Below are 14,330 nucleotides of genomic sequence, written 5' to 3'. Positions count from 1 at the left end.
CCAAAAAGAGTGAGGGTGAAAATGCTGCCGCTATGATGTCTTCCAGCTGTGTGGCATTCTGCCATACAAGTCGACAAAACAGTTTCTAACAGGAGTTAAATGCATAAAAACCTGCAGTTGTTTTACATGTAAACGTCTTAAATAACTAATTATAGGAAAATTATTGTAAATCCTTTTAAATGATCACTTAAACTCATTTACACACATGTTAACAGCATAAATGAGAGCCAGTATGTACGTTTCCAGAGGAGAAAAAAAGACCTCTGCTGGTAGAACTGGGAAACATCATATAAGAAGCCTTTCACTGTAAACTCAGATATCAACTGGCCTCTTTAGTTAATGCCCTCTCTTTAATGATGTGTTGTTTGAGACGTGTTTGGTGTTAATTAAATGACCCAGCTTCTGCTTTCAAGAATAATTAACAAGGCTTATTGACTAAAATCTACATTTACACAACTCATGATACCAAACCAGCAAAAGTGTAGGTATTTTAATTAAGAAAGAAAAGAAATCTTCAAAAACAACTTTTATTTATATCTTATTCACATAAAGAGCAGCACAGTTTCAAAAGCATCTGCAGCATTTCATCCCAGTGCAAAAACAGACATCTGATTGGGTTTACTGCACGCGTTGTATTCTACTACGATCCTAACATCAGACCGACCTCTGACTGAACCATGAACCTGAATGACATCTGCAACGGACTTCAACTGAACCAGTTATTTCACAACCGAAATATGATGAACAATCAAAGTCCCAGAGCTCAAAGCAGAGGAGACATTCATCTGCATGAGAGAAGCTGGACACATTTTCTGAATAAAACTGTAAAACCCACAATCAGACAGGACATAGAAGTATACTATGTGCATTTAAAGCAAACACCAGGTTCACACATTATAACACTGACTGTGAAGCTATGAGGGACTGGTCGCAGATCTAAACTGCACGGACACATCTAGTCACCTTTTGCCTACATCTTGCCCTCTCCTGTATCCCATCCCTCCTTTCAGCCACCAGCGAGAGTCACTAGTGCAGCAACAAACACATGACCCATAAAAGGCTTCCTAACTATACTCAGTTAAACACATGACCGAGCTGGATGTAACACTATCAAAGTTGAACTCTGATGTTGATCCTGCAGAGACAGATTTTCCACCAATAAGAGGCTTCAGAAGAGAACATGAAAACCGAGATGAAGATGTCCAAAACAAATGACCTAAGTACCACTTTAAAAGAAGCTCGAGGTGCGTGCACACACGCATTTAAATAAAATTTTGGAACATACGCTCAGGAACTATATTTAGACGCTTAATAAATAGCTTCTCTTCCTTCCTAGTAAGTAACTTTAAACCTTCAGTACTTAATTTGGTTGATAAGCAACAGCTAACTGGACAGTTTAGCCGTGCCCAATATAGATGTTCTTCTATACAATGTAACTTCATTATGCACATTAGCCCTTAAACACAAACATTCATCAGCAAATCTTTAACAGGAAATACAGTAAAAGTATTTGACTCTTAATCAGGTCTATGTATACATTTCCTCTTTACACCCTATATACAAAACACAAATGTTAAAATCTTATATTTAAAACAACATTCAAAATCGCAGAGGGAAATAATGTAGGTTTGAGCATATTTACACTATAATTACAAGTTTACAAGCACACGGAGTGAAAGAATGACTTTGTACAGCGGCTGCACTGCAGGCAGCAACACAAAACGTGCCGATCGGAGCTTCATGGCGCGTAGAGACGGAGAGAGAAAAGAAGAATGAACATTTGGCTCCAGTGTGCACTGCCTCCTCTCTCCTAAGACACATTGGTTGATTTAAACCCGCACTGTTGTGCAGTACGCCATCTACTGTACACAGTGGGAAGGTTTTTCAGTACATTCAGCTGATGCCTACACAAGTTTGGTATTTTAAGCTATCAAACAAACAACCAACACTTGAGCCGAACCACGACCAATTTACTAATGCTTCAGGTTGCACGAGTAGCTGGAGTTGAGAGTGGCCGGCGGCTATTAATTGTACACAGATTTTCATAAAACAGTGACACAAGGTGAGCTTATTTCTAACAATATTTCTGTCTCTCAAGTACCGAAAATTTCCCATCACTGAGGAGTCTCTGACAGCTGCATCTACACACGTCTGACGGCTGAGAGAGAGAGTCTGGGAGTGACTGATCTTAATGTTTATATTCCTCATGTTCGTTTCATACAGACTAAACGCCTGGCAGCAGGCTGAGGACCAGGAGTGTGGATGAAGCATGATTGTCTGCTTGGATTTGAGGTTCAGATGAGAGTTGCAGAGGAGAGGTTTGGTCGATAGCATTAAGCGTAAGGAGTGTGCGTTTGCATCCGACGACTCGCTGTCAGACACACAATCAGAGCCACCCTGAGCGAGCAAGTACAACTCACAGGACCAATCTGAGAAACACCTTGTCCCCCCCCAGGTAGAGCACAAACCCCTGGCTTTGTTTACTACTCTGGCCTGTATAAAGAAAGTTCAGAGTCCTACAATAGTGCAAACACTGCTGCTGTCTTGACGACACGCCCGGCTGCCTGGTGGGATGGAGCGCCTGTATTAGAGCGACTTTTGGAGTGTAGACAGGTTCTCGTCCATCCAGCGCTGGTTCAGCTTGATGGTCTCCAAAGCTTCCTGCACGCTCCTCATCTGAGAGCCGCGCTCCTTCAGACTGGAGAAGAAACTCTTAACCTGCACAACACACACAATCGGTGTTAGCCAAATCATACATGACATAACAACCCTGAGAGCATGCTGCAAACAATCAATACCTCCATACAAACAAATACACTGCAATTCATGTATTACATTGATTAGATACCTGATCGAGGTGTGACTGTGTGGAGAACTGGGATGTAGCAGATTTGATGATTGACTGGATGGCAAAGGAGCCAACGTGGAACCTAAAGTTAAAGACACAAAACACATGTTTTCATTTTGATCAAATAATCTTAATGTATTCTCAGTGATAACAACTGAAGCTAACAGGTTCTTACTTCTCTATGAGGCAATCCCAGTTCTGTTGTATGAAGTCCCAGGCAAACAAGTAGCCAGTGAAGCCGCCACACACAGTGCTGATGACCAGAGGCAGCTCCTGCGTCTGGATGATGTCCCCCTTCAAGCCTTCGTTAAGAATCCTAAAGAGATAGAAGAGAAATGTTTTCTGTTTAAACATCAGTGACCCTGCATTCCTTCACCGTCCTCTCTCACAGACAGCACAAGGACAGAGCGTTTCAAGCCCTTTGATCACTCCCATATTACAAACTTGTCTCCGACTGAACACACTAAGAAGGTAATTAAAAGGAAGATCTAAAAGAACGACTTTGAAATTATTAATTTATTATTAATTCATGTGTCAAACATGAACGATTTAGTAACTGAAGCTCTCAAGTGTAATCACGGTAACAAAGACGATCAAAACGATTTCAGCAGAATAATAAATATTGTCATTTGTACACTTTATAAGTGCAATACAGCAAACAAGATGAGGATGGCACTACATATTTTTTATCCAAACTTAGAGTATTTATAGTAGGAAAAAAACTTTTTTAAGTTTACTTTAAAGAAAAAAAAACTTATTTATTTACTATTTTATTTCTTATTATTTATAACATATTTTTACATGGCACATTGTGGAGCTATTGAAGCAGTCACTGAACAACAGGTGATCTTGTGTACTGTGGTGTCAGAGTATGTATGAATCAAGTTTGTTTCACGCTGAACACTTTGTGATTTTTTCTCTCTTTCAGATTTTCAAATAAAACTCAATTCAATGTATGTTGAAGAAATCCTCAGTGTGGAGGGAAAGATGGTGTTGCTTGATTCTGACTAGAACTAAAACGAACACTTACCATACTATACGCCGTGCGTCCTGAGTCGATGCTAGGCCCCGGAGCATTTTTCGCTTCTCTGCATCATATGTGACACTACTATATAAGTTGAGCAACGTCAGCCAGTCTTCAGTTGATTGAGCAGCCACAGTGAAAACAACCTGCTGCAGATCACCCGGGATCCTACACAAACACATAAAGACACAAATAAAAAAAGAGTAAAATAAAACATTAAACTTTGTACAACTCAAACAGATAGATACCAGTTGAATCAGAATGCGTTCCCCCACCCCTGCTCAAAATGATTTCCATCTCTAAATAGATGTTTTCACCTCTCATCAGACGGCTATACGTACCGTAAGGTCCCGTTTGACTCCGCATACTTTCTGAACAAGGCTTTGGCTTCCTGAGTGCAGTTTCCTTCATTCAGATTACAGGCTGTCTCCAGCAGCACTGAGCGCAGCTCCTGTTTAGACACACTTTCCTCTTCTACCCACGTTTGTTTGTCCATCAGGGAATCGAAATGATGCAGAATATAATTCTGTCAAATCAAAAGAAAACCCAAACTATCTCAGTTAAACAGCTCATACAAACTCACAATCTCACAAAGTGGCTGACAGATTGAGTTCTTTACAAACTCAGGATGAGAGCTTGTATCTTTGATGCTTTGGTGCAACAAAAACTGCAACTGTATAACTCATCATCACTTTTTATTCTTCTTAAATAAATCAAAAGCAGATATTAAATAAATCAGAACAGCATCAGAAGACTTTAGATATATGGAAGTTTTTGACAGAAATGAGGCTTAGTTCAGGTTTATTCACATTTACTGTGATTTACATTTCTTAATTTAAGTGAGTATGTGTGTGTTTTTGTGTGCATTTGTGTGCGTGTCTACCTTCATGCGGGCCACAAGACCATGCTCCAGTCTTTTGTCGAGCAGCCGGTAGATAGTGTTGAGCTGCAACAAGGCTTCTGTCACGGGAGACGTCTCTGTCTCCTTGGAAATGTAGTTTAACAGGTTGAGGACCTGAAGGAAGGACACACGTCCCAGTCTGTCCACAACACAGGGCAGTGAGAGAGAGGAGGAACGGGGAGGAAATGAGATCTTTAAAACTCAAACACAGGAGATTTTAAAGACTTGTTTAATTCAGTTTCTCCTATTATTTAAAAAATAACTTCTCATGTTGTGTGCCTCACCTGGAGAGAGCAAAGATGTTGTGTATGAGTGAAGCACGGTCCTCTGGTGTAAGAACACTGACGTTGTTTGTCAAAGCATCCGTAAGAGCAGACCAACCCTTGTCTCCGTAGTGGACGATGTAGAAGCCTGTTTGTCTGTAGTTCAGCTTCAGCCACTTCACGCTTTCTGGCACCTTAAAAGTGTCTTTAAACACAAAAACACACACACAAGTTTACCATTGGACACAGTACCAGAGACTGTAACTACATGTTCCAGGTTATACTTTGTGTTTTACCTGACTTGGTCCTCAGAGTGAACACCTGTCTGCACTCGGGGGCCAAACTACAGTTGTCATTCACGTATGTCACCGGAATATTCCACAAGCTGAAGAGAGAGCAAAATACAATTAAAGATGAGGTGTGTTTCCATGATTTCTGTGTGTGTGTCTGTGTGTTTAATGAAACCCACCTGGAAGTATGCGTAGCATTGTCAGACGTGAGCAGGAAGTGCTCCTGTGTGAGGGTCACCTGACCTCCCTTGCGGCTTACAGTGACCAATGGGAAGCCTTTCTGCGACGTCCATGAGCTCATCATCTCCGACACGTTCTGATGCTGCGGCGACACTTCAACCTGAAGACACAAAGAGAAATCCAGAGTCTGTGCTGAAAATGTAACATTATCAACAAACATCACAAGTCATTTACTGCCTCTTGAGCTCCTCAGACAGTTCCAGTGATCCCTCATCACGTATATTTAAGATTTCAGATGACTGGTCGACAGATTGCAAAGGTGAAGTGAGATGTTATCAGAGAGAACTTTTGTTGTCTACAGTACCAAAAGCAAACACACACCTCTGTCAGGCTGTTCCAGAGGTCGCTCGTGTCTGCGTTTAACCCGCTGAACTGTTTCAGGTATTGAATGATACCCTTTCTGAACTGTCCCTCCCCTGGCAGGGAGGCGTTCAGCATCAGGAGGAGGGACGCACCCTGGAAGACAGAGGCACAAAGCAAATGGTCAGCAATAAATTCAGTTTTAAAGGGAAGGTATAGAATTTCGGTAAAATCATAAATCCATTTATCTACCTATGTGTCATATATAAGGGTGTACCTTTTCATAGGAGACAGAGTCAAACATCTCTTCCACCTGTTCTGGTGAATTCACTTCCGTCGACACAGCGTGGGAGGAGTTTAGTGCATCTTTGTCCAAAGCTCTGAACCGCACCGCCAGGAACAAATTACCCTGCAAACAAACAGGGAATCACTGCAGAGGCACATATTAAAGTAAATAGCTGAATCTGCTTCAAACATGAGAAGGATGATGAGTAAACTTACAATTTCCAGCTTTGGCAGGACTGTCTGCAGTGACATGTACTGCATGTAAGTGGCAAAGCCTTCATTGAGCCACAGGTCGTTCCACCAGCTCATCGTTACCAGGTTTCCAAACCACTGTGACACAACATGAGGAAAGATCAGGACCTGACTGGAGCACATTCACTGTCTCTGCTGCTTCCACAAACATGCAGGCCAATACAACTACCTGATGAGCGAGCTCATGAGCTATGACAGAGGCGACTACTTGTTTCTCCAGAGGAGAGGACTGTTTGACAACCAGCAGGCTGGTCTCTCTGAAGGTGATGAGTCCCCAGTTCTCCATGGCTCCTGCCAGGAAGTCCGGGATGGCTACCAGGTCTGATAAAAAAGAGAGAAGAAGCATATCGGGTTTGTAAAGAGGGAAGAAAAGAAAGAACAACTGGAGGACATCACATTAATTTGCAACTTCCTGTGTGTAATCACCAAGCTTTTTGAGGGGGTAGTTGATTTCACAGAAGTTATTGTAGAAGTCCAGCAGCTTTGCGCCTGTGTCCAGAGCATAGTCAGTGTGCTCCTTCTTCTCCAGCACAGAGTATACGGACACCTAAAAGCCACAGACACAGATGTATCAAAACCTAAAATATTCACATTTACAGCCACAGAGAGTGCAAATTTAAGTTAGATTTGTCAGTCCTACCAGAGTTTCGGAGACATTTTGGCTGATAGAGGAGAAGTCAGCGACGATGAAGGCCACCAGATAGGTGCTCATGTTGACGTTGCTCCTTTCAAACTCATCTTGCATCAGGCCATTGGGAAGTTTTGTGGTTTTAGCCTGAAACACACAGAATAACGAGGAGATAACTACCAACAAATGCTGAATCAAATGCTTTGCATATATTCGCTTTGCAGGCAGAGAGCAGTACATGGTCTGTTAGCTTAACACTTACAAGTCACAGTGTCAACAGCAAGGACTCAAGAGTTCCTCATAATAAAAATAGAGTAACAAGAAACTCGGCTGTAGTTTAATTTGTGTGACATTTGTCAGATACAGATTACAATGAGCAGAGGCCAGGGGAGTGCTGTCTTTATATACTATGCTAAAAATGCTTGTGGTGTTACAAGATGCTGAGCGTCTGTTCTGCGATGCACAGCACCTGTTTGCAGTTTATTCTGGTCACTGAGAGCTGAAAAATATTCACCTACGCTTGACACTGTCGCCTTCTAAAAAGCCTTCAAAGCACAGTGGAGGAGGGGCAGGACAAATACCTCAACTGCCACAAGTGCAGTACAACAACAACAACAGTGGACGAGAAATTTGTATTACTGGTCCCTGAGTATCTCTCATACCTGCAGGTCTATCCTCCTCTCACCCTACATGCTTTGCCTCTCCTTCATCCAGAGCAAAGGCCAGAGCAAGGTCACGACCTTGTCCTCTTTTTGCTGATATTCTGTATCGCGGGGTGTTTCAATAATTTTAACAAAATTAACAATTACACGGCTGTGTTAAATACATGATTCTGATTGGTTAATCACAGCATTCCGAGGTCTGCTGGTTTTCAATAACAGGCCGTTGCTATGAAGAACAACGGAGGACTAAATGTAATCATATCAATCCGCCTAAAGAAGTCCGGTAAAATCTGACATTGGTCTGATTACAGAGGGGGGGAAAGAAAAGAGACAGTGGAGACAAAATAATTCATATTAAAAGATGCAAAACTTGAGGCTCCAACAGAGAGATCTACAAAACTGAAGATGGCACATAAAGTAAACATTAAACAGAATACAGTACAGGATGCAGCCGTGCTAAAAGACGGTGAATGGAAAAGAAAATGTCAACAGACGAGACTTCTCAATCAGGTGCTGCACTGATTCCTGCGGCCCCATTCACCTTGTCTTACTTCACCAACAGTGAAAAAACAGCTAGCTCATTTTAATGTGAGTAGCATTAGTTTGATTAGCTCATTTTAAGAAGGCTACAGAGTTAACGTTGCTATGGACACAGCTCTTACTGTGAGTGGAACGGACTATTTCTCAATGGAAAAAAGGGAAACAAACTATTACATTACTATACATTATCCCTTACCTATCATACTGTAAGCAGGACTTGACTGATGTAACATTACCTTAGGCATGTTGGACAGAGTCATGTAGTCTTGTTTTCTGCTGATTTTAATCAGGAAAGTGGCTTTGAAAGCAGGTTCATCAAAGCATGGAAAGGCTTTCCTTGCTGACAGTGGCTCAAACTGGGTTGCAGCGAGGACCCTGGGGAAAGAGGAAGATGAGCACGCACAAATGGCAAATTAGATAAATGCTGTAAAATGAATAAGAACAGCCAGTACTGCTTTGTTAGTGCCTGGTCATGAGTAAAATGAAAGGTCACAAGATGAGTTGTGAAGACACACAATATTCCACATACAACATAGTAGAGTGTACCTTTTGTTTCCGTTTTTATCACTGTACGAGCTGTTGTAGAAACCGTCATAGGTGTGTGACAGGTTGGCAGAGTACTCCAGGGTCAGAACACAAAACTGGCCTGTCTTCAGCTCCTCAGAGAACTGAACAGCTATCTGATGTCTGGGATTGTACTCCAGGACAGTCACATCCTTTGCCTCCCCGTCACCCAGCTGGAGGAGAGAAACATTAGTTATCAAGTCGCAGACAACATAAAAAATGTTTGAATCATTTGCTCAGGTAGCTAAATCTCACCTTGAATGTAGCTTTGGTAATGTTGAGATTAGCACTGTGCAGGATGATGCGTTTGGTGTTGTGCAGCACAGACATGCTGATAACTGTGATGCCGGTGAAGGTCATAGTGTCGAGGTCAGGGTTCAGGGTGAGGTCATAGCTCAGAGGACATATGCTGTGAGGCAGACGGTACTCTGCCCACGGAAACGGCTCACCGTTTGTGGAGAGAGGGTAGACGGGCTCCACAGGAGATGTCTTGTTCGCCTTACGACAGCCCGTCTGCAAAAGGATGAAGGGGGAGGGGTCATACGGGGAAATGGGTATGACAGAAAAATTCAAAAGTGAAACAATCTGACAGAGATATATATATATATGATCTTAACAGAAGAGTAAATATGTTTCTTACCCGTGTAAAGGTGCATCCAGGTAAGAAGTAGAGTACCATGGTCATAGAGGCCACTATTACCAGGAATAACACACAAACAACCATGGTACGGGCTGAGGGTCGTGAACATGACCTGAGACCACAAAGAGCTCACATTAAATTAATTAACGATTAAAATGTCTTCAGTTGCATCACATTTGTTCTAATATTGTGACATTTACTGGTCACTTTTTTATTGAAATTCTACATGTTTTGTTCACTATTCTGGATTTTAGGATGGTTTAAAGCAGTGGTTCTCAACTGGTCGAGCCCCAGGGCCCACCACCACCTCCTTAAAGACAAATCGCAACACGCGATATCTGTCAACCACTTACATTTATTTAATGAAAAACTGCAGTTTTTTTACCTGAGACGGAACGAGCATCACAGTATGTCAACATCACAAAACACAACAGTAATAGTCAACCAAAATGACCAGCAGGTGGCAGTGCTTAAGTGGAAAATAGTCCCTCCACAGTTAATTCAATTAGCAGGTTTACCACAGAAATGAAGCAAAAAAGTGCAACATAAATGTAACTACAGAAGGGCTCATCAAGTTTCAAGACTGTAAAAGTAACTGTAGCTGGGATTACCCACTAAGTGGACAAATAGAGTGTGAATCAACTTGTACACTACTGCCACTTGTTCGTCACTAAACCTGTGTGAATAAAAGCGCAGCATAGACTTTTTACCACGTTTTTTTTTTTGAAGCACACATCCGCGACCCACTTTTGGGTCCGGACCCACCAATTGGAAACCAAGGGTTTAAAGAATGTGTCTTTTTAAGATGATGGGAAGTAACTCTCAGGAAAACTTCATGCTTGATTCCATTCATCTTTTCCCGACTGGAGAGGACGTGCCTCTCTTGACTAACAATTTTGAGCATCTTACCTGACGTGGTTTGATTTCTTTTTCCCTTCAACTAAAATGTTTCTGACAGGTCTTTCTCTTAAAATTGAAGTGCATGTTGCTCAATAACACCACCATGGTTTGTTTGATGATTATATGTAGATATTTGTCGAAGAAATATATGTCTATGACTTCCCTTTATAGTTACGGGCTCAATAAAGCTCCACTATCTCCAAACGTGTTTCCAAACCTAATTCCAGTTCAGTATTTATTTCATATGTTAGTTAAAGAAACTGAAAGAGTTGCGATACATTCATCTGAATTCAAAGTTTCTATTTCACCACACTCCATAAATACTAATCACAGAGGCCATTGCATGTGATAAATACCAGACACACCACAAGGTGAAAATGTCCCCAATGATTATCTTGTCAGTGCATTACCTCGGAGGAGCCTGTCTGGTGTAAGGGGAAGAGTTGGATCTGTGAGCAGAGCTCCGGTTCATGAAGGACATGCCCAGCAGACGGGCCGAAGACTCGCAGTCCTCCTCATCCTCGTCCATGTCGTTCTCCCCCAGCCCTCGCACAAGCAGCCGTGAGCTGCGGGGCTCATACACCGCCTCATCTGGGTCGAGAGCAGGAAACGTCTGGGGAGAGCAGTGAACAGTGCACGCCGTTATTTTCCACTTAAGTGGTGCAGCTTTTTCCATATAATTTTAATAACTGGATTGTCTTCACAGGTAAATTAATTAGCACAGGGTGAGATGTGGAGGCGGCGAGGAGAGTGAGGGCAGAGACAGAAATAATGGAAAATGATTAGCACAGAGGACAGATGTCAACAAAGAACAGGGCATGGATGAAGGGAGAGGGTGACTGGGGACGAACTAAACATGACTTTGTTCATGAGGTTTATGATGCACTATGTTTGAAGAAGCTGGATGAGGAAAATGGGTCAGGGGAGCTCAGAAGAGCAGGATCGTAACACTATCACTGCTAGAAATACATCTCTCATTCATACATAGCTGCAGCTGAGCGATCTGAAATAATGTACAGACCAGTGAAAGATGTAATGAACTGAAAGCCTGCAGAGTCTAATCACAAGTGTCAACCCTCCTCGAATGAACTGATGCTTATCTATAACGCTCTGATCTGTTAGAATTATCAGCTTTGAAGATGAAAGCGCTCGTAAGATATGTGCAGGGCCGTGTTGATCTGCATTCTGATTCATGCAAATGATTGAGCCAGACTGGTCCTTGAAATGCAGACGTGCAGAGCATGCATGGAATAAGATAAGACGTGAGGATACCGGAAAAGCAGAGGACTCTTTTGCCAAATCCACAACATCAGGCTCCTCTTCAAACATGCTGTTCTCAATCATGTTCCTCGGCAGGTTGGCTCGATCTGCAACACACACAGAGGAAGTGAAATCAGACGACCGATTCTCAAAAGGGGAAGTGAGCGAGAGAATCAGAATGATTGTATACATTGATACACACAGAACTGTTTATTAGCAAATGTGCTTTTTTGGAGTTTTCAGAAGCAAAGTGCTGGCAACAAGCTATCTTTTAATCACAAAGCCTTGTTATTGCCAAATGTGCAATCAACCTGGAGCCTTGTTTAACACAGCAGCGACTGAGTATCTTCATTTTCCTGTTAGTAAACCTCAGTATTTCCTGGTGCTTTGACCTACTTAGAGTCTGTTCATCAGGCTGGTGAAGGAGCTACTTTTAAGCACTGGTATTACGAAATCTGACAAGAGAGAAGTTGCGGCCTTTACTTCACAATTCATTCATTTAGTGAAGTGCCCTCAAAAAGAAAAAAAATACTCATCATCCGGCCATGTCATATGATGCTTCTGCAGTGTATTAAAGCGTTTCACCACAAACCTGAGTCTTCAGCATTATGACAAGAGTCAGTCTTTGTCTTTTAAAAAATCCATGTGATTTCTGGGTAGCTAGATTCTCCCCTCAGCATTTCCTGTGACAATCAGAGGCGTGTTCAACTTCCTTAATTTAATAATATCGAAAGTAGTGAAACTAGTGCAATGCAGGTTTCCTGTTTGGCCTCACGTTCCACTCATGCTTAGACACTCTAAAGACAATAGTTCTGCAGTCTCAGCTGTTGATACAGAGACAATGAAACCAAACAGAGGTGACCTTTAGCTCCCCAAAAGGAAGAAATGCACCAGGTGAATTTTATTCCTTGTCTTTCCTGATTAGACTGTATGGGCTGTCACCATCGTGTCTCTGCCATTGCTCTGGTATGACTTTCTATTAATAGGCTAAGAGCTAACTAGTAGGTAATGTGAAATGTGCAGAGGAGGATATGATAAAAATAAGACAGATAAAAACCACATCAAACTCGATTAATAAATAAATAGTCATAAAATACATACTTCCAACAGCTGTGGGATATTGTTGTGGTATTGTGGCGAAATGTCTTTTATAACAAGCAAGATAACAGATGAGGAAGTCAGTTGGTGAGATGGTTATCATCCAAAGTGAAATTAAAAACTCGCCAGGCAAATGTGAATAACAAACGCCTCCTATACATTCCTCAGGCTTGTGTGTAAATACAGCAGGAAGGTATGTTACCTGCAGCATGCACTCTTCCTGTTTACGGTCTAAACATATGTTAATCCTAACTTAGAGTTGAAGAAATACAGTTATACAGATACATCTAAGTTGTGTCGTGATAATCAAATGGTAATGAAACATCTGCCAATGTTTTCTCATCAATGTGATTGTGAAATTAGGCTTAGTCACAACAACCAATTGCCCACACAGGCATACATATACAAGCAGGTAGACTAACTGTTGTGGTTTGCTGATTCCTTCTCTTAAAAAAAAACGACACCTGAGGGAACACTCAGCTCTCCTGCTGTTTTGTAGTGTCTGCAGTGGCCTTTTTGTTAGTTTAATAAAGCCGTGGACAGCCTGGGAGCAGAGCAGAGGTTACAATGCAGCTGGCTGCTGCTTGAGCTGAGCTGAGCATGACTTATCAGCTCTCCACACACAGACAAAACAAAGCTATTCCCAAACCAAGAGGCTTAGCCTGAGCAGACTGTTACTGTTTATAACAACGACTTGACTCTTCACAGTGGTATACTGTGTTTCTATCAATAGTCTCAAGACACACAGTGTTTTGCTGTTAGAAAAGTGCTGCTGGCATCAGTCTTTTAAAACTAAAGGTTAAATCAATTACCACAAGATTCACAAACATTCATATCTGCTTACTGTTTACGGAGTAGGTTCAGTTTTGAGCAGGGAATGTTATCATCCCACTGCAGGTCTTTCAACAGACTGATACTGCGATTGAGTTATATTGTGACAATCCCCCTGCTGTAAAACAGAAACCAGTCACTCACAACACAAAGGCAACGTTAGCTTTCATTTAGCTTGTCAAATGACAGATCTACCCCTCACTACACATGTCCTCGGGTGAATGTCACTCTCAGGGAGCTTGCAGCTAATGTCCCGTTAGTTATTAGCTGGCCTGCTGCAGTTAGCTTGCTGTTACTGTACCTAACGTTTAAAATCTCCCCTTCTTACCTGAGCTGTGGTTGTCAAACGGGTCCATGGTTTGGTAACTCAAACACTTCCTCGCCTCCAAAACACGGAAACGTTCACAGCGACTCGACAGTCGTGATGTTTTTCTCAGTGGTCACAACACACCGCAGGCGCTCTCAATAAATAACAGCCTCTCCTCACTGTACTCACGTTAGCTACGTAGCTGCTAGCTCGGAACTAGCCAACTTCTGACAATGTTAACAGACTGAAAGACATTCATTTAGCAAATGTTAGCTGATTTCAATCACTTTGTCGCCCATGTTGTTTTGTTGAATAGGAGCTTAATACGCTTTGATCTTATTAAAAAATCAAATGCTACGCCAAATAAATTGTAAATAAATCTTACTCTAACATGCTCGGTAAACTAACGCACGACCAAATGACACTTTCCTTCCTCCCGAACCAGTTGTTGACAACTTCCCATCAAATTACAATACTGACATCCTATTGGATGTCAC

General features: G+C 41.9%; 1 protein-coding gene across 1 annotated transcript; it reads right to left on the bottom strand.

Moving 5' to 3' along the window:
- Positions 1 to 513: 513 nt before the first annotated feature.
- On the bottom strand, positions 514 to 14,242 carry lnpep (leucyl/cystinyl aminopeptidase). The gene is made up of 22 exons (XM_069683075.1): positions 13,855 to 14,242; positions 11,610 to 11,704; positions 10,748 to 10,950; positions 9,438 to 9,549; positions 9,053 to 9,310; positions 8,780 to 8,970; positions 8,470 to 8,608; positions 7,044 to 7,178; positions 6,830 to 6,950; positions 6,573 to 6,724; positions 6,368 to 6,481; positions 6,144 to 6,275; positions 5,888 to 6,022; positions 5,506 to 5,666; positions 5,333 to 5,421; positions 5,058 to 5,241; positions 4,756 to 4,912; positions 4,214 to 4,398; positions 3,879 to 4,040; positions 3,024 to 3,164; positions 2,849 to 2,930; positions 514 to 2,718 (listed from the first exon to the last, which is right to left on the bottom strand). Exons 1-22 carry the CDS (start codon positions 13,880 to 13,882, stop codon positions 2,587 to 2,589), a joined length of 3,108 nt encoding a protein of 1,035 aa, XP_069539176.1. The 5' UTR covers positions 13,883 to 14,242; the 3' UTR covers positions 514 to 2,586.
- Between the last annotated feature and the right edge of the window lie 88 nt (positions 14,243 to 14,330).

The sequence above is a fragment of the Semicossyphus pulcher genome, unplaced genomic scaffold (assembly GCF_022749685.1).
Source record: "Semicossyphus pulcher isolate SPU_LCO1_2020_fin unplaced genomic scaffold, fSemPul1.0.p SCAF_6, whole genome shotgun sequence".
In the NCBI taxonomy this organism is placed as follows: domain Eukaryota; kingdom Metazoa; phylum Chordata; class Actinopteri; order Labriformes; family Labridae; genus Semicossyphus; species Semicossyphus pulcher.
The sequence above is the reverse complement of the archived record's forward strand: the minus strand, read 5'-3'. Positions and strand labels throughout refer to the sequence as shown.